This window comes from Euleptes europaea, chromosome 14 (assembly GCF_029931775.1).
Source record: "Euleptes europaea isolate rEulEur1 chromosome 14, rEulEur1.hap1, whole genome shotgun sequence".
NCBI classification, from domain to species: Eukaryota; Metazoa; Chordata; class Lepidosauria; order Squamata; family Sphaerodactylidae; genus Euleptes; species Euleptes europaea.
The window spans coordinates 45,816,873-45,844,424 of NC_079325.1; the positions used below are offsets into that span (position 1 = coordinate 45,816,873).

The 27,552-nt window shown below is 47.4% G+C and overlaps 3 protein-coding genes across 3 annotated transcripts in view; 2 read left to right on the plus strand and 1 right to left on the minus strand.

Moving 5' to 3' along the window:
* The window catches only part of ASTN2 (astrotactin 2), a 783,945-nt gene that overhangs the window by 172,899 nt on the left and 583,494 nt on the right, over positions 1-27,552 (minus strand). Inside the window, exon 18 of the mRNA XM_056860152.1 lies at positions 1,872-2,137. Coding sequence (XP_056716130.1) covers positions 1,872-2,137 — 266 coding nt within the window. The remainder of the gene's footprint in view (positions 1-1,871; positions 2,138-27,552) is intronic.
* LOC130486742 (60S ribosomal protein L27-like) lies at positions 5,251-6,371 on the plus strand. Its single transcript, XM_056860008.1, has 2 exons — positions 5,251-5,490; positions 6,165-6,371. The coding sequence occupies exons 1-2, from the start codon at positions 5,270-5,272 to the stop codon at positions 6,277-6,279; spliced, it is 336 nt and encodes a 111-aa protein (XP_056715986.1). The 5' UTR covers positions 5,251-5,269; the 3' UTR covers positions 6,280-6,371.
* Positions 24,901-26,882, plus strand: TRIM32 (tripartite motif containing 32). Its single transcript, XM_056860007.1, has one exon. It carries the CDS (start codon positions 24,934-24,936, stop codon positions 26,878-26,880), a length of 1,947 nt encoding a protein of 648 aa, XP_056715985.1. The 5' UTR covers positions 24,901-24,933; the 3' UTR covers positions 26,881-26,882.

Sequence of the window (27,552 nt, forward strand, 5' to 3'; positions counted from 1 at the left end):
TTAAATCCCACCGAATTCCCTCATATACCTTCTGAAATAATGTGTCATGCAAGTCTATCAAGAGGAAGAAAGCAGGGGGCCTGGCACTTCCCAGACAAAGCCCAGTATCCAACAGATGGCAAGCAAAGTAGTTGTGAAGAAGGAACAGGCAGTCAGAAGTACTGGGTGGATCTAAGAAGATGCATGATTTCATAGCAAGAGAGGCAGCCTTTCACACAATTATCCTCTGGGTCTAAATTGCTCACCAAGCCAATATGAAAGCCATCTTATTAGCTTCATAAAACAGAAGGATGCATGCATGAAAAGACAGGGACGGCCAACTGGGTGCTCTCTCTCTCTCTGTGTGTATTTCTAAGCAGCATTCTTAGCATATTTACCTCTGAAGTGACTTTGAATGATAACCATTAAAACAACAACCAGTTGAATAAAACAAAACTATAAAATCAATCAGCAGTAGAACTGGCAAGAAAAATTTGCAGGGTTCAGTATTCAGAACAACAGAATTTAGGCAGGAAGGCAGAAATAAATAAATAAATAAATAAATAAATAAATAAAGAAAGAAAGAAAGAAAGAAAGAAAGAAAGAAAGAAAGAAAGAAAGAAAGAAAGAAAGAAAAGGGAAAGAAAAAAGAAAAAAAGGGAAAAAAAGGGAAAAGAACGGTGGAAATAAAACTGTGTTTTTTTTTTCCTCTGGTACCTAAAGTGTAGCCTACTTGGCACCAGGCAAATCTCTGTGGAGAGGCAAGTGTACAGAGGAGATGTCAACGGCCCTGTCTTTGACACTCACCCATCTTTCTCCTAAAAGCAGGGACAAGCCAAATTGAGCACCACCACTGAAGCTGAAGGGGCTAGCAGGCGGCTCTTTCTAAAGCACCATCAGCATTCGTGGAGATACGACAGATTACCACCAACAAGAGACAGCCTGAAACCTTGGGAGCTTATGATCTACAACGTAACACGAAGAGAGGCAAGAATGGAAGAGGAGAAAGATGGAGATGAAAATAAAGAGGGGAAAGTGTGCTCTCGGTACAGTTGCCCCCCTCCCCACTGGATGGCCAGAGAGAAGGGGTTAAAATTGGCACACACAATAAGGAATGAGAGATGGGGAGGGGGTATTGGGGAAGAGCAGCTCAGCCCAGTATGCATGGGTGGCCCTACCTCCCCTCACTGGGATGATATCCAGACCTGCATGCTGGCTTCTTCCACGGGCTTTAATCAAGGGCAGGCTGCGGTGTTAAGAAGTGACTTTAAACAGGTCTGTCATTTTTGGACTGGGGATCGGGAGGGAGAAAAGAGGTGGAAGACAAGAAATAAATCTCTACATCATTAACATTTTAAGCTCCTTCAATGTTTTGTAAGACAGGTAGCCCTCGGAAGAAGCCAGTGAGATGCAGGTCTGGATCGCTACCCGGTGAGTGGAGGTAGGGCATCATTAACTTGCGGAACTCCCTGCCCCAGGATGTGGTGATGCCTGCCAACTTGGAAGGCTTTAAAGGGGGAGTGGACATGTTCATGGAGGGGAGGGCTATCCTTGGCTACTAGTCAAAATGAATACTAGACATGATGCATACTTATTCTCCAAAGTATCCGAGAAGCATGCCCATTATATTAGGTGCTGTGAAACACAGGCAGGATAATGCTGCTGCAGTCGTCTTGTTTGTGGGCTTCCTTCCAATTGCCAAAGCGGCCATTTTCTCCAGGGGAACTGCTCTCTGTCGCCTGGAGATCAGTTGTAATAGCGGGAGATCTCCAGCCCCCACCTGGAGGTTGGGAACAGTACTTGCAAATGATCATTAAAGTGCATTGAAAGTGGACGGAAAGCGCATAATTCAGCATGTGTGAAAGTGCCCTCTGTGGCGCGTTGCTACTCACCTCCCTGGTTTCGTTGTCCTGGATCAGCGTGTACAGGGGGACCACACGGTTAATCTCCAGAAGCACCGGTGTCGGACTGAGCTGCTCTTTGCCTGGGCGCCGGCACAAGTGGCAGGTGGAGGGGCAGCGCCCTTTCTCTTCACAGCGGATCTCCACGCCCGTGATCAGTTGATCGTCCGACAGCATCTGGGCGGAGAGCAGGCCTGACAGGTAAGTGATGAACGGCATGGATTTCAGCTCCTTCTTGTTGCCAAGTTCCGTGGTTTCTGGTTTGGAGGGAGGAAGGGGAGAGAAAGGGAAAGAAAATTATTTTTTAAAAAAATGGGCTCCAAGGACTGCATTCCACACTGATACATGTATTCTACCACTCTGCGCCGTGTGCTCCACCAAGGGCTCACTCTGTACATGTACAGAGGAGCAAAGGGCTTCTGAAAGCCACTGTGGCGCAGTGGCTAGAGCATTGGAGTAGGATCTGAGACAGCTGGGTTTGAATCCTTGCTTTGCCATGGAAGCTTGTTGGATGACCTTGGGCCAGTCCCACACTCTCCCCTCCCCTCCCCCTTTTTAAAAAATCAGTAGGTTTATTAAAATGTATCTCTCATTAAATACAGAGGTATGCATTTATGGAAGAAGAAAAAAAACCCAGCTTGACATTTACAACAACGTACATTATCTGGGTGGTACAAAAATATCTGGCCGAGAAGGGGCTTCTGAAATGAGATTACAATCATAAATTGATTTATATTCTTGTTTCTGCATGGATCCTAAAGATAAGTGTGGCTTAGAGGCACTTTTATTATTCAGATATAGTAGCTGAGTATATTGTGCAATATTCTGCAGTTGGGCAGAAATTGCTGAATAAGGATGAAAGGTTTTGTTTTTGTTTTTTTAGCAAATGGAGAAACATGCGAAAGAAGGGCTTTAGCTCAGTGGCAGAGCATCTGCTTGGCATGCAGAAGGTCCCAGGTTCATTCCCCCGCATCTCCAGTTAAAGGGTCTAGGCAAGTGGATGATGTGAAAGAACTCTGCCTGAGACCCTGGAGAGCCGCTGCCAATCTGAGTAGACATTACTGGCTTTGATGGACCAAGGGTCTGATTCAGTATAAGGCAGCTTCATGTGTTCATGTGTAAGGTCTGATGAATGTGCAGGGAGCACACATTTGCATCCCCATCAGTGCTCATTCAGGGTTCCCTAGGCTAGCTGAATTCACCCGATGGCATGGACGGACACGTGTCACAAAATCAGGACCGCTCACCACACACGGCTGGAGATCAGTTGTAATAGCAGGAGATCTCCAGCTAGTACTTGGAGGATGGCAACCCTAGAGCTGGGGGTTTTACAGACAAAAAATATATGCACTCTCAAGCCTAATGTGCTGCATGGGTTTACTGTGAGGATAAGTTGGAAGAGAAGAGAACAACATAAACTGCACTGGGTCCCCACTGCGGAGAAAAACTGGATAGAAACAAAAGTTAAGAGAGAGAGAGAGAGAGAGAGAGAGAGAGAGAGAGAGAGCAGGCAGCTTTTCCACAGCTCTGAGACACCCTAAATTTCTAAATGAATCATACCCCTTCTTAAGAACATAAGAAAAGCCATGCTGGATCAGACCAAGGCCCATCAAGTCCAGCAGTCTGTTCACACAGTGGCCAACCAGGTGCCTCTAGGAAGCCCACAAACAAGACAACTGCAGCAGCACCATCCTGTCTGTGCTCCAAAGCACCTCATATAATAGGCATTCTCCTCTGATCCTGGAGAGAATATTTCTCTCTGTGCCCTTACTGCCCCAGCTTGGCACACAGGTGGAGTAATTTCTCAGAAAAATGCATTGGGCACAGGGAAGAAGGGGGCAGAATCCAAAGCATGCAGGGCTTAAACACTTTCAAGGCTTTATAAAGTAACACAGCACATGATAAAACACAACACACTACCGATTTCCTTAACGTCTACTCTAATCCAAACACTTCTCTTTCCCGCTGCTGGCACAGAAACAAAATCTGATTGAAATCCCTGTATTGTGATGATGGTCAGACACATCACAACAACTTATGGGATTCATTATTTTGTTTGTCTTAAAATATCAACATGAAAACTGCAGTGATGAACAACAAACAATTGTTGTCCTTAGCATTATGTTTTTCGCAAAAAAGTTCTTCCCAGATCCCATCGCTAACTGAGTAGCCTTGCTTGAGACCGGCTTATCAGTTTGTACAAGTGCACACGAACTTAACCCACAAGAACCAATTAACAATGCCAGCTCTAAATATTTTCACACAGAAGATTAAAGGGGCATCCTTGTTTCTGACCGGATACTCTTTTTTCACAAGCCACCCACTCTGGAATACTTCTGTGACAAGATGTGTGTGTGTGTGGGGGGGGTGGCAGCTAACATGATTGGTAGGGTTGCCAGGTGCCCGGTGGTGGCAGGCAAAATCCCGCCAATCCACCAGGCTGCCCGTCGACCAGTTGAGGGTCAGCGGGCAAGCATGCACGCGCGCCTGCATGCCGCGCCACGTCACTTCCAGTTTACATCCGGAAGTGGCACATCACAACAGGCCCCAGCGGCAAGAATTATATGGGCGAAAAAATGGAGAATAGAAGAAGTACCCACATTGCATGAATGGCATCAGAAAGCTATGGAGTTGGCCAAGATAGGCAAGTAAATATATAGAAGATAGCTGGATTTCTGACTTTGATACAGACTGGAAGGTATGGTCAATATATATAAATCAGTATTTTAGGGATAGAAAAAAGACCTTAGGTTTTAGAACCTAAACCTATTAAACTGCAGACTAAGATGAAAATAACAAAATAATAATTAAAGTAAAAACAGATAAAATCAAAAGTCCAGTAGCACCTTAAAGACTAACAAAAATATTTTCTGGTAGGGTATGAGCTTTCGTGAGCCACAGCTCACTTCTTCAGATACCAATAAAATCTTCTTCAGATACCAGATAAAATCAAAGTTATTCACAAAAGAAACAATATATATAATATTCTGTTCTGTATGAGGAGAGCTGGAAGTCAGTTTCTGTATTGTTTTATATTTCACTTTTTCTTTTCTTTCCCCCCCTTCACTTTCTTTCTTTTTTGTATACCTTGTTCTTTTGTATATCTTGATATATTCTGTAATATTTTGTACACTTCAATAAAACTATTAATTTTTTTTTTTTAAAGCAACAGGCCCCTTGGGATGCAGCATTTCCGGGTGTAAACTTGAAGTGACGGATCACATTGGCACGGCCTTGCGCGCACACGATCCCTGCTTCAGTTATCCCCCAAAAACCTCCCACCAGAGGAGAGGGGGGACCTGGCAACCCTAATGATTGTCAGGGAGAGGCAGATGTTAGACAAGAGGTTCTGTGGTCGGGCCATGTGCCATCGCTCTTGTAGAATCGAGATGGGCAAGTTTATGAAACCCAGGAAGGTTGTTTTGGTCCTGGCCGGGCATTATTCAGGCCAGAAAGTTGTCATTGTCAGGAACATTGATGATGGTACATCAGACCTGCCATACAGCCATGCTCCGGTGGCAGGAATTGACTGCTACCCACACAAAATGACAGACAGCATGGGCAAGAAGAAGATTGCCCAATGGTCCAAGATCAAATCCTTAGTGAAAGTCTATGACCATTAACGCACAGCTCGGAGTTCCTTGTTTTGTCCCTGTTAAGTCTCATATTTTTTAATCCCACATTCTAGAAAATGTCACACATGGTGCGAAGGAGCTGGTAGGAGCTCTGCACTCCTCTACCTTGCTGTCCCCTAGGTGGAGGCAAGGGGAAGCTGGCAGCAGGTGGAGGCGGCGGCGACTGGTGGAAGGAGACACCACCACTTCGCTAGCCCCCGGGTGGAGGCGAGGGGAAGCTGGCGGCGGGTGGAGCCACTGGAGGGGGGGGGGAGAGAGAGAGCATGGGGTCTGGGGGAAAAGCGCCGCTCCTGCTGCCACTGGGGCCAGGCAGTCTCCCGGCGAGGAGTTGACCCGGGCGCTGAAACACAGTGGCAAACCCTTGGAACTGCCACGAAACTTACGTTTAAATTGGCATAACACAGCAATTGGAAAACCCGGAAAAGTTGCGATCATGCGCATGGGAGACGAGCATGTGTGTCGACTTCAGAGATTCACAACATTTGCGGGAGAATAGCCGGAAACTTACGTTTAAATTGGCATAACATAGCAATTGGAAAACCCGGAAAAGCTGTGATCACGCGCATGGGAGACGAGCATGTGTGTCGACTTCGGAGATTCGCAACATTCGCAGGAGAATCGCCGGACAAAACGGCCATGCGTTTTCGGCCTATAATTACAACCGATCAATGCCCACAAAGTATTCTATTGATATTCCCTTGGACAAAACTGTTGCCAACAAGGATGTATTTAGGGACTCTGCACTGAAACGCAAACCACGGTGAGTGGCTAAAGTGAAATTTGAAGAAAGGTACAAGGCAGGCAAGAACAAGTGGTTTTTCCAGAAGCTCAGATGCTAAATTGCATGTAGCTGCATCAATAATTTTGAAACACCGCCCCCCCCCAAAAAAGAAGTTCTGTGGTCCATCAACATGATTCCCACCCCCCCTAAAAGTAACCCAAATCTGGGAAAGTAATCCAGATCTTTTAACAGTACAGTACAAATAATCTGGGTTAAGGGGTCCTGAGTAGGGTTGCCAGGTCCCTCTTCGCCAACAGTGGGAAATTTTTGGAACGGAGCCTGAGGAGGGCAGGGTTTGGGGAGGGGAGGGACTTCAGTGCCACAGAGTCCAATTGCCAAAGCGGCCATTTTCTCCAGGCGAAGTGACCTCTATCGGCTGGGGATCAGACATAATAGCGGGAGATCTCCAGCTAGTACCTGGAGGTTGGCAACCCTAGTCCTGAGTCTGCAGTCGGGTGTGGACTGGTCAAAATGGTCAAGGGGCTGGAGCTCTTTACTATGAGGCTAAACTAAAGAAACTAAGGCAGCAGGAGGGGGACATACTTGAAAGGGTAAGGTAAAGGTCCCCTGTGCAAGCACCTGGTCATTCCTGACCCATGGGGTGACGACACACCCCGACGTTTACTAGGCAGACTATGTTTATGGGATGGTTTGCCAGTGCCTTCCCCAGTCATCTTCTCTTTACCCCCTGCAAGCTGGGTCCTCATTTTATCGACCTCGGAAGGATGGAAGGCTGAGTCAACCTTGAGCCGGCTACCTGAAACCGACTTCCGTCGGGATCAAACTCAGGTCGTGAGCAGAGCTTGGACTGCAGCACTGCAGCTTACCACTCTGCACCACCGGGCTCTATAAACTTGAAAGAGGCTTATAAAATTATATATGGTGTAGATGAAGTGGACAAAGAAAACTTTTTTCTCCACCTTTCATAAGGGAATGTGTGGCCACCAAACAAAATGGATGTGCAGAAGAGTCAGGACGGAGAAAAAACAATACATACTCTAGGATTTTCAATAGTAGAAAAGGGCAAGAGTCCAGTAGCACCTTAAAGACTAACAAAAATATTTTCTGGTAGGGTATGAGCTTTCGTGAGCCACAGCTCACTTCTTCAGATCACTGTGAATTAGGATTTTCAAGTAACATACTATTTTCAAGAACCATACCATAAGGGTAGTATCCATGCCAAGTCTAATCCTTGTATCACAATCTAAATGATTTCCACAGAGTTTTATACTTGTCTGCCCAAGTAAGAGCAGATTTTCATTCCATTAAATTATGAAACTCGCCGCTTTACAATACGGTGATAGCCACAAGCCAGCTTTAAAAGTGGATTTGACATATTCATGGAGAAGAGGTCTATCAACAGCTGCTAGCTAGTTCCAAGGCTAAATAAAGCCTCCATGTCCAGTAGCAGAGCACCTTCTAAACAGCAATTGCCGGGGGTGGGGAGGAGGACAAACAACAGTAGAAAACTGTTGCCTGTAGCTTCCCAAAAGCTAACCATTCCTGGGGGAAAAAACAATAAGACAGCTGAACCCAAGATTGGATGCTAACTTAGATCAACCTGACCTAACAGTGTTCTTAATTTACGGAAAAAAATGCCTTTAAGGGAAAGCAGAAGGCTAAAAGTGCAAGTATGCACAAAGAAAGAAACTGCGTGCGTAAGAGCACAATGTGTTCACGAAGTGCGCACGCCGAAAATCTTGAATTTATTTCCGTGGGAGCGTGTGATGCTTTAGGGCACTTTGTATTAGTTTCTGCTGCCCTCCAGTGGAGTTTTGGAGTGACAGCTACTGGCGAGGCTGGTAGGAAACAAAAATCATTTTGTTTGCAGCTCTGGGGATCCTGCGATGCAGCTGTTTGGATCCCCCCAGAAAAGCCTCTTGGGCAGGCAGACACAGGGATGCCAGATCCAGGATGGGAAACTCCTGGTGATCTGGGGATGGAGCCTGGGGAGGACAGGGACCTCAGCGGAGTACAATGCCATAAAGTCCACTCTCCAAAGCAGCTATTTTCTCCATGGGAACTGATCTCTGTAGTCTGGAAATGAGTTGTGATTCCTTGGGATCCCCAGGTCCCACCTGGAGGCTGGCATCCCCAACTGCGAGTCACTTGGGGAGTGAGTCAATACAATTGATGGATGGGACATTCAGTAAACAACGCAATAGGTTTAGGGTTGTAGAGCCAGTTGAAAGTATAAAAAAGAGAACTGAAGCAAAGCATAACTATTAACATAGCACACAAATGGTGCAAAAATTACACAGTGTTATCCTAGTTTCAGCAATCTGTGCACAGTAGTATAGACCACAGTCCTTAATAATTTTTAACCTGAAAATTACCCCAATTATCCTCTTTGGTGTTGCCATCTGGATTACAGTCATCAATGAATCTATAGATCGCCCACTGCTTCAGTTTTTACGAAAACTCCTAAATGCCCCTCGATGTGCTGCTGGTGTTACTCTTCGTTCCGAGTTTGGCCAAATGTCACTTGAAGCTAGGGCGTGGTTGGCCGCCTTTAAACTACACCTGAAAATGTGCTTTAGCACTGAGGGGTTCCTAGCTTCTCTGAAGCACGACCCTTTAAAATCCTCATGGCAAAAAATCTTAGATGAGAAACTGGCGTTGTTGGGCTTCTCGCAGGATATGTTATCAGATCTTGGGAAAACTGAAGCCTTTCCCAAAATTAAAAAGCGCATTAAAGAGCTCGATTATAACAGCACTACTTTTCGTGCTTGTCGTGTCTGTTCATCCCCGTTCTTCGGAATACCCCCTCCACGTGGCCTGCCTGCCTATACATATTATCTGACAACTCCTCGTCTCTGTAGAGCTTTTTGCTTGGCTAGATTGAATGCTAACCCTTCTATGGTAATGCAGGGCAGATTTCTGAATATACCATACTCAGACAGGATCTGCCCTTGCTCTTCTGGCTCTATTGACTCATTAGCCCATGCCCTTTTGGAATGCCGCTTTTAAGAGGAACTTCGATCGCACTATATTTCCCCCCTTTTAATATACAAATCCAATGCCTCTGTGACTGACATAATGCCTTTTTTACTAAGCGATAGGGACCCCAAGGCTACATTGTCAGTGGCAAGATTTGTTTCAGTCCTTATATCCCTCCAACACTAGATATATGCTGCTCAAGATCAATTGTTCAAGGAGCTTCTAAGGGATAAAAGGAAAGGAAAGGAATAATTTTTCTAAGAAACGTTAAGGTGCTATTTACACAGCCCAAATAATGCACTTACAATCCACTTTCACTGCACCTTAACGATCGTTTGCAAGTGGATTTTGCCAGTTCACACAGTAAAATCCACCTCCAAAGTCCATTGAAAGTGGATTGAAAGTGCAATATTTTGGCTGTGTAAATAGCACCTTTGTGAATCACTTAGTACAGTGCAAGTCTATTGCCTGCGTAGAAAAGGAAAAGGCAGAGGAGAGCAAGGTGCCAGGTTGAGAGTTTAGTTATCTGTTCTAGATCCCTACGTGTTTCACAATTCGCTTCATCAGGGGATCTTCTATAGGAATTTCTCAGCTCTCACGGAGAAAGCACGTGTACAGGCAGGGTTGCCAGATCCAGGTTGGGAAACTCTTGGAGATTTGGGGATGGAGCCTGGGGAGGACAGGGAACTCGGTGGGGTACAATGCCTTAGAGTCCACCCTCCAAAGCATCCATTTTCTCCAGGGGAACTGATCTCTGTAGTCTGGAGATGAGCTGTAATTCCAGGGGATCCCCAGGTCCCACCTGGAGGCAAGCATCCCTAGGCAGAGACTGTCCGCTGTACAAGGGGATGGGTTGGCAGACAGAGCCCAAATTCCGCACGAGGTGCCAGGATCCCGCCAAAGCCTGTGGTGTGACCCTGGCACTGCCGTCAAAGAGGTCACACGGCGAGGTGCCAGGAATGCCCTCTGGTGAAGAAGGCAGAGCATCAAGAGCAGTTAAGGGTGTGTACTGTCAGGTATAACTATACAGATATACAACCGACTGGATATAGCTTAGGAAGAAACTGACTTTTTACCACCGAAACCAGCTGTGCGCAGGCTCGAAACTCATGCAGTCACTGGGACAGTCCAGTAGTACCTTAAAGGCGAATGGAATATGTTGCAGCGTAAGTATGTTATTGTGGCCCTGACCTGGATGGACCAGGCTGGGCAAATCTTGGATGCTACACAGGACTGGCTTTGGTTAGTACTTGGATGGGAGACCACCAAAGAAGCCCAGGGTTGCTACCCTGAGGCAGGCGATGGCAAACCACCTCCAAGCCAGAGTGGTGTAGCGGTTAGGAGCAGTGGTTTGGAGCAGTGGGAGATTGCATGAGGGAGTGTGCGGCTATTAAAACAAGGGTTTTTCACTGCCCAGTTAGTATGTCCTGTCAATACATCCTGTGATGTGTTTCTTATCCAGTCTGCATAATGGGTGCACACTTGCTTCAATGGGTGCACACTTGCCTCAAGGGATGCTGTTTTCCCCCAGACCATCCATCTGCAGCTGTTTAGAACCTACCATTAAAGATTTCTCTCTGCACTTTCCAGTATTCGCCAAATTTGTAACTAATTCACCAGCTTGTTCCTATTTGGATGGAGTTATTCCTCCCTTCCTCCGTTTTATTTTTTGCCTTGAGCATCTGCCTTTAATTGAGAACAAGCACCTTTTCCCCTCTCCTTTTTTTTTACTATTCTTCTCCCCTCCCCCAAAAAAGTATAGCAGTCACATTCTCACATTAAACAAACAAACATCAGAATGGACAAAATAAATATTGTCATAAATTATGCAAAGTCATTTATAGAGAGGAAAGCAGACACTTGGAAGCTGGATAATATAGGCTGTGTTCTCTGTCTCCTGGCAGAGGGCCTTAAACAGCAAAGAATAATTTGCTATTGTTTTAGTTACATTGTCCTTAAGGCTTCTTTTATCCATGTGAATGTAGAAGTCTTCAATCTAGCAGAAAGTTTGAGGAGCTATTTACCACTTGCAAGAGGTCAAGTTACAGGCTAACTCATAGTTCTGTGTGTGTGTATGAAGTGCCGTCAAGTCGCTTCCGACTTATGGAAACCTTATAAATTTTCTAGTATGCTCCAGGAATAAATGTAAATTTGCAATACGATCTCTTGTGCCTCTTCCTTTTCTGAATCCAGTTTGAACATCTGGCATTTTTCATTCCACATATGGTAACAGGCTTTGTTGTAAGATTTTGAGCATCACCTTACTTGTGTGAGAAATTAACGTGATGTTCTGATAGTTGCTGCAGTCTTTTACTTCTCCTTTTTTCAGAAGTAGAATATAAATTGAGTGTTTCCAGTCTGTGGGCCATTGCTTTGTTTTCTCACCATCAGGAAAAATAACAATATTATATAGTAGGCATGAAATTAGGATGCCATCTTTTAACTTGATTAGTAATATGGTTTTAAAATATTGTCGAAGGCTTTCATAGTCAGAGTTCATTGGTTCTTGTAGGTTATCCGGGCTGTGTAACCGTGGTCTTGGAATTTTCTTTCCTGACGTTTCGCCAGCAACTGTGGCAGGCATCTTCAGAGTAGTAACACTGAAGGACAGTGTCTCTCAGTGTCAAGGGTGTAGGAATTTTAATTTTTATGTTTTAATTCTATGTTTTAACTTGTATTATATATGTGTTTGTATGTATTGATTGTTGGAAGCTGCCCTGAGTCTGACCTGGATGGGAAAGGGCAGGGTATAAATAAAGTTCCACAATTTAACTATGCGTTGTGTGAAAAAAATATTTCTTTTTATCTGTTTTTGAATCTCTCACCTTCCAGCTTTAGCAGATGACCCCGTGTTCTAGTATTATGGGAAAGTGAGAAAAAAAACTTCTCCCTGTCCACTCTCTCCAAACCATGCATAATTTTATAAACCTCTATCATGTCTCCCCTCAGCCGCCTTCTTTCCAAGCTAAACAGCCCTAAGAGTCTTAACCGCTCCCCATAGGACAGTTGCTCTAGTCCCCTAATCATTTTGGTTGCTCTTTTCTGCACCTTCTCAAGCTCTGTCATATCCTTTTTTAGGTGACCAGAACTGTACACAGTATTCCAAGTGTGGTCTCACCATAGATTAGTACAAGGGCAGTATGATATCAGCAGTTTTATTTTCTATTCCTCGTCTAATTATGGCCAGCATATAATTTGTCTTTTTCACAGCAGCCGCACACTGGGTTGACATCTTATGAAATGATATGAAATGAGGACTCTTGGTTTTTGTACGTGCTACCCTTTCCTTCCATTGTCTAAAGGCATTTTGCTCCCAGCCTGGTTTGGGTATCAATGCCTTAACCAAGGGAGGAGAGGGAGAGGGAGAGGGAGAGGGAGAGGGAGAGGGAGAGGGAGAGGGAGAGGGAGAGGGAGAGGGAGAGGGAGGGAGAGAGAGAGAGAGAGAATGGGAAAGCGCACAAATAAATCTGTATGGCTCTTTCCATCATATCGGGCCTCATCTCTTGCTTCCCTTCTCTTGTTGCAGATCATATTTCCTCCCTATTATCCTCCTTACCCAGCACTTTCGTATTTTTGCACCCTTTGCAATGCAGTCTCTTGCTTTCCTTTTTGTGTGGGTGCACATTTTCAGCCGACCGTTAAATCCCCAAAACATGATTACTTCACAATCCTCTGCGCTTTCTCTGCCCTCTGTGGCACAATGCATAACATTGGAGCTGTGTATGGGTGCATGAGTACGGTTGTGCAGAGTCGGCGATGTTGTGGTGGGGATACGGTGAGCCCCCAGTAGCAGAGGAGGAGGTTGCGCGTGTATGCAGGAAACCCTTGGAACCGAAATGAAATGTGACCAGATTGCTGATGTGGGCACTCTCTTGGTGACTTTACCTGGCTCCAAAGCGAGAGAGCTTGATATTTCATGCTACGCTGGAAACCTGTCAGCCTGCCCTCGGGTATTTATTTGCTAATCACTTCTTTAGTAAAATACCTTTCTGTCTAAAACACCCTAGGAAGTATATGGCATCGTAGAGACAATGTAAGAGCAGTTTAACTAATGAACAGAAAACGAACATAGGGTTGCCAACCTCCAGGTAGTAGCTAGCGATCTCCTGCTATTACAACTGATCTCCAGCCGATAAGACATGAGTTCACCTGGAGAAAATGGCCGCTTTGGCTATTGGACTCCATGGCATTGAAGTACCTCCCCTACTCAAACACCGCCCTCCTCAGGCTCCACCCAAAAAACCTCCCGTGGTGATAGAGCTGTCGATTTGGTCCATCCCGAACCAAAAAACCGCCGAATTTTCCCCGGTTCGGGACGAACCAAATTCAAAACAAGGCAGGAAACGGGGAAGCTGAATTTTCCGACTTCGGGGTGTTCGGCAAATAAATTCGGCAAATTTGGGGTTCGGAGCAGCAGCATAACCGTCAGGCTCCCCCCCGCACGCCTTCACGGGGCTTCCCTGAAGGCACGCGGGGGGGCCTTTAAACAGATCTGCGCCTCCCAGCTGGGAGGTGCAGATCTGTCCCCCCCGCACGGCTTCATGGAAGCCCTGTGAAGGCTCGCGGGGGGGGGGGGCAAATTTCCCCCCGAACTCCGGATCTCGCGCCGAATTTCACGGATCCAAAGCGGGGGAGTTTGGACTTCGGCACGGCCCGAATTTAAAAGGACCGAATGTTGTCGAAGCCGAACTGTACCAATTTTTTTTTTCAGCAGCCCTACGTGGTGAAGAGGGACCTGGCAACCCTAATCTAACCATACAAAACTGCAAAAGAAGCCACCATTTGTGAAAGTGCGTGTGGAGGATTCCAGCAACCCAACAAATACAATTTCCTGCTCAGCTCAAAAGTCTTGTGAAATCCCAGGGCTTTGCAAACTAGAAGAACAACCAACTATTGAGGCCTCCTTCCCCAGAAGGAACTCCACAGCTGAGGCACCACTACCAACAAGGCCCTTTCTTACACAGACACCTGCTGAACCTCAGGTGCAGCGAGAACGTGGAGCAGAGTTTGGGCTGGTAGGCACAGAGGACAAGGAGTGGTACTTCAACTATCCTGGTTTCTGAACCATTTAGGGATTTTTGAAAGAACAAAACCAACATTTTGCAGCTGTGAGACCAACCGGCAGCTGTTGAGGTTCAGTAAGGTCACCTCTTAACGAAAACTACGGGGGGGGGGGATTCTTTTTGAAACCTGCTCAACAATAGTTACGAAACTGCTTGCTGGGGGGTAGCAGCGGCCTTGAATCCGTAAGAGGGCAAAAGAACTGGCAGTGAAGGCGTTTGGGTCACCCCGACCTTTCTTGCTTTCATACTCAAAGGATGATTAAGGCAGGCAGGCCTTTGTCCAAATGGCTCCATAAACCACAGGCATCCTATGGAATGTCGGCTGTTGCATTGGGGAGGAGGTGGGGTCATTGGAATGCAGCTCAGAGAAGAGACCCCCCAGACACCCTAAATAAGCACTGGCTGTCTTACTGGGTTACAGACAACTTTCAAAATCTTGTTTGATTGGACTCAGTGGGAGGGGAGGAAGACGGCTGCCTTGCCCAGGTAGAATCGAAGCGGAGTGGGGTTTCGATTCAGCCCTTAATAAGCCACGCTGGGCTTAACTTAACTAGCAAGCAGACACGAAGGCACATCTCACAGGTCTCCAAGGAGCTAGCACCTTGTAAAAGTGACCTCACCTTCCCCTCGTAGGAAGCTTTACTGGGACAAGTTAAAAACCTGCTCTGGTTGGGATGTGCCATTAGGCTCTTGTTATGAATAGACCTTTCTGGCTAAATTTAGCAATTTGCGTGTTTGAATTTGACGCCAGCTGAGACTTGGACGAAGGGCTTTGCGTTCAGTCAGCTTTTTGGGACAACCCCCCCCCCCCATACACACCAGCTGCAAGGCTGAAGTCTGAATTCCTCACCCTAAACCAGGGGGTGGGGGAAACCCCACTATGAACCTAACTTCCTTCAGAGAGGAGGGAAAATACAACTTTGCACAAATATAGTCAAATAGAAAGAATGAAGCAAGAAGGAGGGCATGGGTAGGACGGGGAAGAAGAAGAAGAAGAAGAAGAAGAAGAAGAAGAAGAAGAAGAAGAAGAAGAAGAAGAAGAAGAAGAAGAAGAAGAAGAAGAAGAAGAAGAAGAAGAAGAAGAAGAAGAAGAAGAAGAAGAAGAAGAAGAAGAAGAAGAAGAAGAAGAAGAAGAAGAAGAAGAAGCAGCAGCTTACAATCACCTTCCCTTTCCCTCCCCACAACAGACACCCTGTGAGGTAGGTGGGGCTGAGAGTGTGACTAGCCCAAGGTCACCCAGCTGGCTTCATGTGCAGGAGTGGGGAAACAAATCCAGTTCACCAGATTAGCCTCCGTCGTTCATGAGGAGGAGTGGGGAATCAAACCCGGTTGCCCAGATCAGACTCCACCACTCCAAACCACCGCTGTTAACCACTACACCACGCTGGCTAGATTAAAATGATTGAAGGAAGGTGGTTTCCCCATGCTGGCTTCCTCGGCGGCTGGTCTTGGTAGTGGGCAGCAGTTGGAAGAAAGACTTCTGTGCAGCATTCATGCTTTGGAACACTCCTTCTCGCCTTTCGTCTGCCTTTGGGACGAGCCGTGATTAGCACAGGGTCTGCCCAGCGCCTCCGTACCCCATAGATGTCTGGTTTGCTGAATCAGGTCACCAGACGCTTAGTACTCCCTGTGTCTGGAGACATTCTTGCTCACGGTGGGGTGTGCGCAACCCCATGTGACAATCAAAGACTTGCTCCGTGGTAAGGATCCATCCTGACTTGGGTGGCCCGGGCTAGCCCGATCTCATCAGATCCCAAAAGCCAAACGGGGTTGTCCCTGGTTAGCACTTGGGTGGGAGACCCCCAAGAAAGACCAGGGTTGCTATGCAGAGGCAGGCAAACCAGCTCTGAACCTCTCTTGCCTTGAAAACCCCACGAGGGGTCACCAGAAGTTGGCTGCAGCTTGGCGGCACTTTCCACCACCATGGAAGGATCCACAGGACCTAATTTTATCAAGGGTAGTTGCATACCAGCTACACCTGACTGATGATGGTAGGCAAAGTGCTTTGAAACGTCTTAGGCAGGGAATTCTAATCAAAAAGTTAAGACAGACCGAATTTACAGGGGGAAAAATAATACTTCACGGTTATATTGCACTCTCAGTATTCCAAGCATGTTGTGTTGTGCTCCTTATAGCAACCCTGTAAGGTAGGCCAGTGTTACAGTGTAGCCAAGCAGGCTACACTTTAGGTACCAGAGGAAAAAACAGTTTTATTTCCTCTAATCTTTTCTTTCTTTCTTTCTTTCTTTCTTTCTTTCTTTCTTTCTTTCTTTCTTTCTTTCTTTCTTTCTTTCTTTCTTTCTTTCAATTTTTTTATTTTCTTCATTTAATATATCAACAAAAACAATATAACAGTAATAATAATAATAAAAATGGTATCTCTAATTTAACAATAAAATGACTTCCCCCTCTCCCTCTTCCATCTAAAAATGAATTGTATAAACTTTTGCTAATGGAGCTAATCCCAATATTATTTTAATTAACCTGTTCTTATCCTGCCCAACATTATTAATTCAATACCTAATATGAAAGTTAATACAAAGTATAAATAAGGGATTAAATCAAAGAGTATCCTTTAAATCACTGGTTCCCAACCAGGGGTCCGTGGACCCCCAGGGGTCCGCGAGAACTAAATTAAGGTCCGCGAAACAAAGTTATAAACCCATAATAAATTAATATTTTCAATTAAAAGTTCTTTATTATAAAATATATATATTCAAATATTATTCTAAGCTTAATGTTTAACTAACAGTTATGATTAAAGTTTATTTTCAAATTCTCGGAATTTTTAATTTGAACCTTGGGGTCCCTGCACCGAACAAAAAAGTCCTAGTGGTCCCTGGTCAAAAAAAGGTTGGGAACCACTGCTTTAAATGGTCCCATTAAGAATTCTTTCTTCCCTTCCCTTCCCTTCCCTTCCCTTCCCTTCCCTTCCCTTCCCTTCCCTTCCCTTCCCTTTCCTTTCCTTTCCTTTCCTTTCCTTTCCTTTCCTTTCCTTTCCTTCCCTTCCCTTCCCTTCCCTTCCCTTCCCTTCCCTTCCCTTCCCTTCCCTTCCAATTTGGGGTGGAGACTCGAACCTGTAGCCCGTGGAACTCTTTCCGTAATGGGGGGGGGGGGGGGAAGAGAGTGTCGCTTGCTCCCGCATGCAAAACTACAAGTCCCATGACGCCCCGCGAAAGGCCGCGTCCTTTGCCCGCACGAGGGAGGAGTCCCGGGGAAAGGCATGACCGAGGCGCTCGCGCAGGCGCACTGGGCCGTCGGAACAAAGGCTGCTGCAGCTGCAGGAGAAAGCGCCAGGTAGGGAGGGGCTCTGCTTTGGCTTGGGGACACTGGGCGGTGGGGGCGGCTGCGGGGACCATGGGCTATCTTCGAAGAGCCCCCCCCCCGCACACACACACACCCCGTGGCGAAGGATCACCCCTGTCACCAGCATGCAACAAACGCCCCTTCTGTATTGCATTCTGTATTGCATTCGCTGCTGCAAGGAACAGGCTCACCCCGACGCATCCAGTGCGAAATGCACCCCGGATCTCCGCTTGCACGGGCGCATCCGGTGCAAAATGCACCCCCAGATCTTCCCTTTGGCCCCCATTTGTGCATCGGACGCTCCAGTGTGTGCAGCCCCTGCTGCGAGCATGCCCGGTCTTTCCAGCTGCGTAGCATCCCCCCCCCAAAAAAAAAGCAGACACCCAGGCGGCCTCATGTTCCGTCTGCCTAGAGATCTGTGCACAATCTATTTCTTCTTGCAGCCGAAGCTGACCATAGCGGCTGTGTGGAAACCGCCCCCCCCCCCAGTAAAGCCAGATCTGTGCTTGCTGGAGAGAAAGAGAACCTATGCTGAAACAGTGGATGCTAATCAAAGAGGCCGCACGTGGCTCAAAAAGCACTAAATAATGTTCAAACAAAATCAATGTTCAATATATATTATTTGATATAATATTGAAACCAAAACGAAACAAAAAAGGAAAATGTGTTAATATCACAATTAGCCTCGCAGGGCTTAAGGCAATGCCTCGAAGGGCTGAATTCAGAGTAGCCAAATGGCTATACAATATCCAATGCGATACTTATTTAGAAAAAAGCACACAGGCTGTGTGCTTTTTTCTAAATAAGTATTGTATTGGATATTGTATCGCCATTTGGCTACTCTGAATTCAGCCCTTCGAGGCATTGCCTTAAGCCCTGCGAGATCTGTGCTTGCAGCACAAATACTGTTGGCCATCTCCTCTCCATTCAAGTGGCACATCGAATCCGATCGTACCACTGTCTGTTATGTTTTCCATTTCCCAGGAACACTCAGACCCCAGCACGCGCGGTTCTCCCCGCCCTCATTTTATTCTCACAACAACCCTGCGAGGGAGGCCGTTCACTGAGGTCCGTGGCAAAGCGGAGATCTGAACCTGAGTTTCCTCCATCTTATTAAAGCACTTTGACCTCTACACCCCGCTAGCCAAAACTCTGAATGCAATTGCCACTACCACGAGGGCAGACGCTTGGGATCTCCCTCACGCTCCCCTCTAGGGTGCCGTCTAAAAGAGAAGCCTACCTCAACACACTTAACAGAGAAGCCCCCACCAGTATACCCAGACACCCTCATTGACAGTCTGTAGTCCAATGGCCTAAATAATCTGATCCCTCTAACTCTGTGGATGGCTGCAGACCTCCAGTTCTTCACACGCGCAAGTACAAACATTTCCCATCAGAAGCATGCTCTTCTCATTGCAAACACTGCCTGAAATGCAGCACAAAGGTTTCTTAGAGCTGCAACAAATTGTATTCCCTTCGCTGGCCTTTTAAAAACAAATAAACAAATAAATACCTTAAACTTGCCCTATACTAATGGCTGCCCTAAGTTTAAGGCTAAGTTTAGGTTTACACCCTAAACCAGAGCTATTTACATGCCATTTTGCTGTGCTGATTCCATCCAGACTAGCACTTTCTAAGCAGTGTGGAATGGGATCTACTCTTCCTGACCTGCACAAAGCCCTTACTTCAAAGGTGGATGCAGGCCAGTTACTCTTGGTCCTGACTCTGCACCATTAACCTGGATAAACAAAGATTTAGCATCTGATTCTCTTCCCAGCAAAGAGATAAAGTAATGAGAGAAACCTGCTTGTCTGTGCTGCTAAAAACCTTTAGCGACGTTTAAGACCAGCAAGTTGCTTTTTTTGTGTGGCAAGCGGCTCATGGAACTCCTGCATTTACAAGTGGGTCAAACCATTCCCTACCCACATCCTATGAAAACAGGATCGTTGCCTTGATTATAGTCCATTACATTTCAGTATGAATTGGAAGAGGAGGAGGAGGACTATTTACTTGTAAGGATCTGGAAATGGCAAGGATCTGGGGATGCTATAAACAGACATTCTTTGTGCGTCTCGTTCTCCAGTGTAATAAGAGAAGGAAACACAGCCGTCAGAGCTGAAAGTGAAAGTAGAGGAAGGCATGCCTTGCCAGCTCAGCCAAACTGCCCCCAAACCCTAGCTGGAACCGGAGCCGTCGACGGCTATTGCATAGCTGACTTTTTGGAGACTGAGGGATCCAAGGTCTTTTCTCCTATTTCAGAAAAAGGACGGGGCAGGATTCCAAAGCGTGACTTGGCAGGTTCCAGAAAGTGCCTGAAGTTCTTGATTTGGGCTTTCTGGAACTGAGCATGCTGGGCCCTCGATTTATACTTGCTGGGCATACTCCGAAGTGGTCTCCTCCTCCCTGCCAGGCTTCCATGCCTTCCTCCTCCACTTTCATTTTCAGCTCTGACGGCTGTGTTTTCTTCTCTTATTACACCAGAGAACGAGAGGCACAAAGAATGTCTGTTAATGGCGTCCCCAGATCCTTGCCATTTCCAAATCCGAACAATGAAGTAAACGGTCCTCCTCTTCCAATTCACACATGGAAGGGGCCTTGGCTGGGTTTTCACCGTTGTGTTAGCAAATGGCTTTTCCATGTTTACAGAGGGTTCTGACTGTATCGAGCCCTTAATGCCATTTAATTTATGCCTGTGTCCATGGGCTCTTGATGTTTAATCACTTTGTCCCCTGCTGTATCCCGGGCACAACTTTGCTAAGTAGTTTTCTTAAGGCCCCGCAGTTCAGAAGACAAAAAGTTGGTTTTTATATGCCGACTTTCTCTACCACTTAAGGAAGAATCAAACCGGCTTACAATCAACTTCCCTTCCTCTCCCCACAACAGACACCCTGTGAGGTAGGTGGGGCTGAGAGAGTGTGACTAGCCCAAGGTCACCTGGCTGGCTTCGTGTGTAGGAGTGGGGAAACTGGGTTTGCCAGATTAGCCTCCGCCGCTCATGTGGAGGAGTGGGGAATTGAACCCGGTTCTCCAGATCAGAGTCCACCACTCTTAACCACTACACCACGCTGGCTCACAGATGCCCAGCTGAGAAATATTGATTGAGAGGGTTTTCTCTGAGCTGCTGGTGATCTTCAACCAGTGGTCCTGAAGAGAATTGTCTTTTGCACCTGGAAGTTTTTGTTAGGACGTATATTTCCCTTGATAAAGAGACGAGTGCAGTGTGAAACATGCTTAAGGTTACTTGGGTAATAAAGACATTAAGGGAGAAATCTCTTAATTTGCTTCTTTACAGGACTTTTCTGCCTCTCTATACCCAGGGAATTGCCGCTGCATGCAAAGTCCACCAGGGCTCGGTTGGATACCTATACAGAAAATCCACCCCAGAACAAGGTAAAAACTGAGTTCTTGAATGAACTGTCCTCCTGACGTGCATGATATTTACCATCTGATTTAAGCACCAGGAAATTTGGAATTGGGGTGGGAGATGAGATGACATTGCTGAGTTCTGCGAAGTGCAAATCTGCCTTGATAAAACCACCAATAGTTTATTGGGAGCAACTAGATTTCTCCTAAACTTAGTTAGAATGTCGATCACAATGGGTAGCAATGTTAGTCTGTAGCAGAAGAAAAAAGCAAGAGTCAGATACTTCAGGTATCTGAAGAAGTGAGCTGTGGCCCACGAAAGCTCGTACCCTGCACAGAATTTTGATAGTCTTTAAGGTGCTACTGGACTCTTAGACTGTCTTACGTGGAATCCTCCTTCCCTTCAGGTCACTTGGGAATTCCCCTACAAGGGCAGGAGGACAGAATGCCTGCCATCATCATTTTCATATGTGTCTTGCTCTTCCCTGTCTTCAGACTGGGAGGGAGAGAGTTACAGTATATAGGCATTTTCCCCCTGTCCTTTTTACAGACCGAACATAGCAATCCAGCTGAGATACAAAAGACCATCTCTGTCGCATAATAGCTTAATGAAACCAACTTTCCCCCCCTTTTTGGTCTGTGTTCTTTTTCAATGGTTGGCTGCTTTTGAAGAAGGCACAGCTGGAATCCTAAAGATGAAGAATGTAATGTGGGAGAGGGGTATGTGGGGAAGGGTGGTTAAAGGGATCTGGACAACTATAGATTGTCCTGTTTTGTGCAGGAATGCCAGCTGTTACAACATTTAAGAGTAATAATGTTAGAAAGGGAAATTACAAGCATTTTACCAAAAGGCAAAAAAACCTGAGTCTTGCAAGGAAACTTTGAAAAAGAAAGAGGCAACCGATTAACTCCTGCTGGGCCTGTGCTAGTTTGCACATGGCTGCTTTGCCTTAGCAAGGGCCAAAGCGAGCTAGATACTGACAGTTCTCTCTTCTTTCTCCTGATGTCTGAATCCAGAGAATTATCTTGCTTTGCTAATATCCAGGGCGGCAGACATACACCCACACAGTCCCTTTCACTTGTTCCTACCATCACTTCTGAATCCAAGCCTCTGCAGTTAGCCTTGGTGTTCTAAGGCGCTGCGTTACCCGCTCTGTCGGTGGGCTCTTAAATTTCCCTGCTTCTCGTAATTGTGCGAACCCACAGATGAGTATATACCACGGGCGCTAGCGGGCTCGCTGGTTGCTCTGGCCGGCAGCCTCTCTCCTGGGCCTAAGGCAGCCAACGTGGGAGCTTCTTCCCGCACACCGAGTGCTGTGCTACCAAACTGTGGCCCTGCACAGTCACGGCGTGAGAGTTCGGCTGCCCCAAGTATCGATAACCCATTCACTAAAGTCCGTTAGATATTCTGATGGCCAGCAGTTGTGTTTCTGATTTGCTCAGAAACCTGCAGCTGAAGATCGTGATCATTGACAGCTTCTACCCACAACGGTTGTAGCTGGCAGAAATCAATACGTGGATTCAAAGCATATTGATTGTTGGCTGCTGTGAGCCCGGCCTTGGCCGGGAAAGAGAGTGGTGTATAAATCTAATAAAATAAATTAAAAATAAATAAATAATATTTTGAATCACTATCTTCCAACACCTCTGCAGCGTCTCTCCTCTTCCCATTTTTTTCACTCTGTTTTCCTTTCCATAGCAGACTCTACTGGTTCATCCCCACACACTGCCTATGTTTCACATGAACATGTGAAGCTGCCTTATACTGAATCAGATCCCTGTTCCATCGAAGTCAATATTGTCTACTCAGACGGGCAGCGGCTCTCCAGGATCTCAGGCAGAGGTCTTTCACATCACTTACCGCCTGGTCCCTTTAACTGGAGATGCCGGGGATTGAACCTGGGACCTTTGGCATGCCAAGCAGATGCTCTGCCGCTGAGCCACGGCCCCTCCTTTAGCCAGCTGGCCTCATCAGGTTCCAGGCTTCTCACTTCCTAGACCCGTGCATGTCCCCTCCCCACTCTTTCTTCCCTAGCCTCCTCTGCCTGCCCTCCTCCCTCTATGGCTGGCCAGGGCAGCCAGCAGCAGTGGGAGACCTGCTTGCCTCCCCTGTCTGGGAAATTAAGACCAAACACGAGCAAAGGCCTCGTTCAGCACAGGCGTCAGAACCCTCTCCCACCTCTACAATTACAGACTGTAGCTAAATTAGTTAACATGCTGAGAAAATGAGGGTTAGCAGTGCACCTTAAGAGGGGCGGCATAGTTTGATGCAAGTCAGCAGCCAGCATCTCTCTCTCCAGAAAGCCGCAAGCCATAAGCTTGCAGCAAGCAGAATGTGCCATGTGCAGCGCACAAGTGATGAAAGAGTTTGGTGTGATCGTATAAAACAGAGTTGTCTTACGACAGCTTCTATTCCTTATCAGCTGAAATAGCAACATCCTGGCGTTTTCCGCATTCTCTTTTTCCCCACCTAGGAAGTTCCTTATGCTTCGGTGTGTTTTTTTAAATGCTCCGCACGTGTTTTCCTCCCTCTAGTGGTCCATTCGATATAGCAGAAGATTAAATCTAGTTTATTTCCCTGCTGAATTAAGCAGCAGCTCTTTGCTCTTGATAAAATCAGGTGTGATAAGGAATCGATCACTAGAAGGAACAAATCACGTGTGGAACTTTAAAAAAACACGACAAAACAGGAACGTGGAGACGAGGAAAAAGAGAATGTGGGAAAGCCCCCATTTTGTGTCAGAAGTTCTTTTCTAGTTGTGAACTCCTTGAGGCAGGGACCTGTCTTTTTTTACTCTGGAAAGTATCACCATGCACAGATGGTGCTGCATAAATGGACAGCAAGAGCATGTACTGTGTTCTCAAAAGATGACTCGCATTCATGTTCATCCATGCCTGAGGCTGTCTTTACATTTTTATATATCCTGTCACACCCCTGCCTTCCTTCTCCTGTAGGCTGGTTTAGCAACAGTTAAAGACTGCACATTTTTTGCACATGGCTTTATCGAGTGCTTGCTGTTTTTGAACCTAAGGAGGTCTCATTTTGTGAGCTTCAGGTTGAGAGATCACCTGGGACACCCCCCACCGCCGCCGCCCATGTACACTGCCTGAATCCTGTGAAAGAAAGGCACAATGGAGATGCAATAAAGGTCTGTAACTGGCCCCAAGTAAAAAATGCAAACGGAGATTGAAATAAAAACAGAAGAGCAATGTCTAAGAAGTGATGAGGGTAGGGCACTGGTTGGCCGGAGGAAGTGGGGTGTACGGACACACAAGTTTGCAAAAGGAGACTTGGAGCACTTTCACACAGCCCAAATAATGCACTTTCAATGCACTTTGAAGGTGGATTTTACTGTGTGAACTGGCAAAATCCACTTGCAAACGATCATTAAGGTGCACTGAAACTGGATTGAAAGTGCATTATTTGGGCTGTGTGAAAGTGCCCTCTGTCTCCCTGTTCCATGAAAGCCTCTCTTAAAAAAAACACTTCATCTCCCTTTTCCCCTCAGCCATGAGTTTTAGTAAAAAACCCAACACACACAAAGTAAAAAAGCAAGAGACTAGTAGCACCTTAAAGATTTAATAAATTTTCTGGCAGGGTATGAGCTTTCGTGAGCCACAGCTCACTTCTTCAGTAAGCTGTGGCTCACGAAAGCTCACACCCTGCCAGAAATTTTGTTAGTTTTTAAGGTGCTACTGGACTCTTGCTCTTTTCTACTGCTACAGACAGACTAAAACGACTACCCATCGGGATTTATACACAAAGGAAAAGTCTGCTAAGATTTTGGTAATGTGACGGATATATCAAATGCACATGCTAGTCATATACACCAGTTGCAGAATTAGTCAACCTGCTTCAAAGTCACGGTAACAAGGAATCTCTTTTTGTTTTCCTTCTCTTTCCTTTAACAGGATTGGAAAGCGCGGAGATAAATGCTATTAGCCTTGCCTCATCCGCAAGGGCCATGGCCGCTGCCCCTCACCTCAACTCGGATGCGCTTCGGGAAGTCCTGGAATGCCCCATCTGCATGGAGTGCTTCACCGAGGAGCACCTGAGGCCGAAGCTGCTGCACTGCGGGCACACCATTTGCAAGCAGTGCCTGGAGAAGCTCCTGGCCAACAGCATCAACGGGATCCGCTGCCCCTTCTGCAGCAAGATCACTCGGATCACGAGCCTGGCTCAGCTGACGGACAACCTGACCGTGCTGAAGATCATCGACACCGCCGGGCTCAACGAAACCGTGGGCCTTCTCATGTGCAAGGTGTGCGGCCGGCGGCTCCCCAAGCACTTCTGCAAGACCTGTGGGCTGGTTTTGTGTGAGCCGTGCAAGGAGGCCGAGCATGTGCAAAAGGGCCACGGGGTGGTCGCCATCAAGGAGGCCGCTGACGAAAGGAGGAGGGAGTTCGGGGCCAAGCTCGGGCGGCTGCGGGAGTTGATGGGAGACCTTCAGAAAAGGAAGATGTGCCTGGAAGGGGTGTCCAAAGACTTGCAAGGGAGGTACAAAGGCGTTCTGCAGGATTACAGCAAAGAGGAGCGCAAGATCCAGGAGGAGCTGGCCCGCTCTCGCAAGTTCTTCACCGGCTCCCTCTCGGAAGTGGAGAAAGTGAATAACCAGACCATGGAGGAGCAGGCGTACCTGCTGAACATCGCGGAAGTGCAGATCGTGTCCCGGTGCGACTACTTCCTTGCTAAAATCAAGCAGGGGGACATCGCCCTCTTAGAGGAAGAGGGCGACGAGGAGGAGCCGGAACTGATGAACAGCCTTCCTAAGGAGCTCACTCTGCAAGAGGTGGAGCTCCTCAAGGTAGGCCACGTCGGGCCGCTGCAAATCGGGCAGGTGGTGAAAAAGCCGCGGAGCATCAACGTGGAGGAATCGCTGATGGAGACGGCCGTGCCGGCCTCCGTATCCTTCCGGGAGGCTGACACGCGTCGAGAAGAAGCCAGCTCGCTGCCAAATTCTTCTTCCCCAGTCAAGCCGAGGATGACGGAAGCAGCGGCCAGTGTACAGCAGTGCCACTTCCTCAAAAAGATGGGCTCCAAAGGGAGCACGCCGGGGATGTTCAACCTCCCCGTCAGCCTGCATGTCACCCCGCAAGGGGAGGTGCTCGTGGCCGACCGTGGCAACTTCCGGATACAAGTCTTCACCCGCAAGGGCTTCCTGAAGGAGATCCGGCGGAGCCCCAGCGGCATCGACAGCTTTGTGCTTAGCTTCCTCGGGGCTGACCTGCCCAACCTGACGCCCTTGTCCGTCACCATGAACTGCCAGGGGTTGATCGGGGTGACGGACAGCTACGACAACTCCGTCAAGGTGTACACGATGGACGGGCACTGCATAGCGTGCCACCGGAGTCAGCTCAGCAAGCCGTGGGGCATCACCGCGCTGCCCTCGGGGCAGTTTGTGGTGACGGATGTGGAAGGAGGAAAGCTTTGGTGCTTCACCGTAGACCGCTGCGTTGGGATCGTAAAATACAGCTGCTTGTGCAGCGCTGTCCGCCCAAAATTTGTCACTTGTGACATGGAAGGGACGATTTACTTCACCCAAGGGCTGGGCCTGAACCTCGAAAACCGCCAGCACGAGCACCATTTGGAGGGAGGGTTTTCCATTGGCTCCGTCGGCCCGGACGGGCAGCTGGGGCGGCAGATCAGCCACTTCTTCTCGGAGAACGAGGACTTCCGGTGCATCGCCGGGATGTGCGTGGACGCGCGGGGCGACCTGATCGTAGCCGACAGCAGCCGTAAAGAAATCCTGCATTTCCCCAAAGGGGGCGGCTACAACATCCTAATCCGAGAAGGACTCACGTGCCCCGTTGGCATCGCCATCACGCCCAAGGGGCAGCTGTTGGTCCTGGACTGTTGGGATCACTGCATTAAGATCTACAGTTACCACTTGAGGAGGTACTCCACTCCGTAGGAGGAGGCGTGCCTCTTTTCCCAGATTCTTGCCGTACCCCTCAGCGGGTTGACCGACATTGGTGCCATATTTCCAAACGGACTGTGCCCCGTGGCCGTCGTCTTTTGTGTGTGCTTAGAAGAAAAATGTAGACTGTGTGTGTGAGGTTCCCCCCCCCCTAAATATAATTAAGTGCAAGTCCTCGCCACGTGATGCAAGTTGGGGATAAGCACTACGCACGCGGACACCCACTGAACCACCAGATCCTCCTCCTCCTTCCACCACTGCATGTTGATTCTGCAATAAGCTGTCGGGGACCGGCTCCTTCCTCACAAGGCACAGTTATGTGGCCTTCTCGTTGCAAACCCATTGGTAGCATTGTCCCACAGTCCGGCCTCCTGGATTTTCTAATTATACTGTCGTAGCCAGTCCCGTCATGACTAGGGCCTCACCGGTAGAGCTGCTGCTTAGAAGTAAATCCGAAACTTCCCTCCCTGTAGCGACCTGGCTCTCTTTTTGGTGCCGACCCAGCCTTGCCACGCAATGTGGTCCGTTTTGTCTGACATGAAGTACGCCTGCTGCCGTTGAGGAAAACTGCCCTCCTGGTAGCAGAAGAGGTCCCGTCCCCCCCCCGCCGTTGATAATCCTGGGCATTTGTTGCAACCAGCCTGGGAAAGACATCAAGGGGTTGCT

Bases quoted from the DNA above. Each gene is read 5' to 3' on its own strand.
- LOC130486742 (XM_056860008.1), top strand. From the start codon at position 5,270: ATGGGCAAGTTTATGAAACCCAGGAAGGTTGTTTTGGTCCTGGCCGGG. The intron at 5,491-6,164 runs CTATGACCATTA...TGCGTTTTCGGC, and splicing joins ATCAAATCCTTAGTGAAAGT to CTATAATTACAACCGATCAA.
- TRIM32 (XM_056860007.1), top strand. From the start codon at position 24,934: ATGGCCGCTGCCCCTCACCTCAACTCGGATGCGCTTCGGGAAGTCCTG.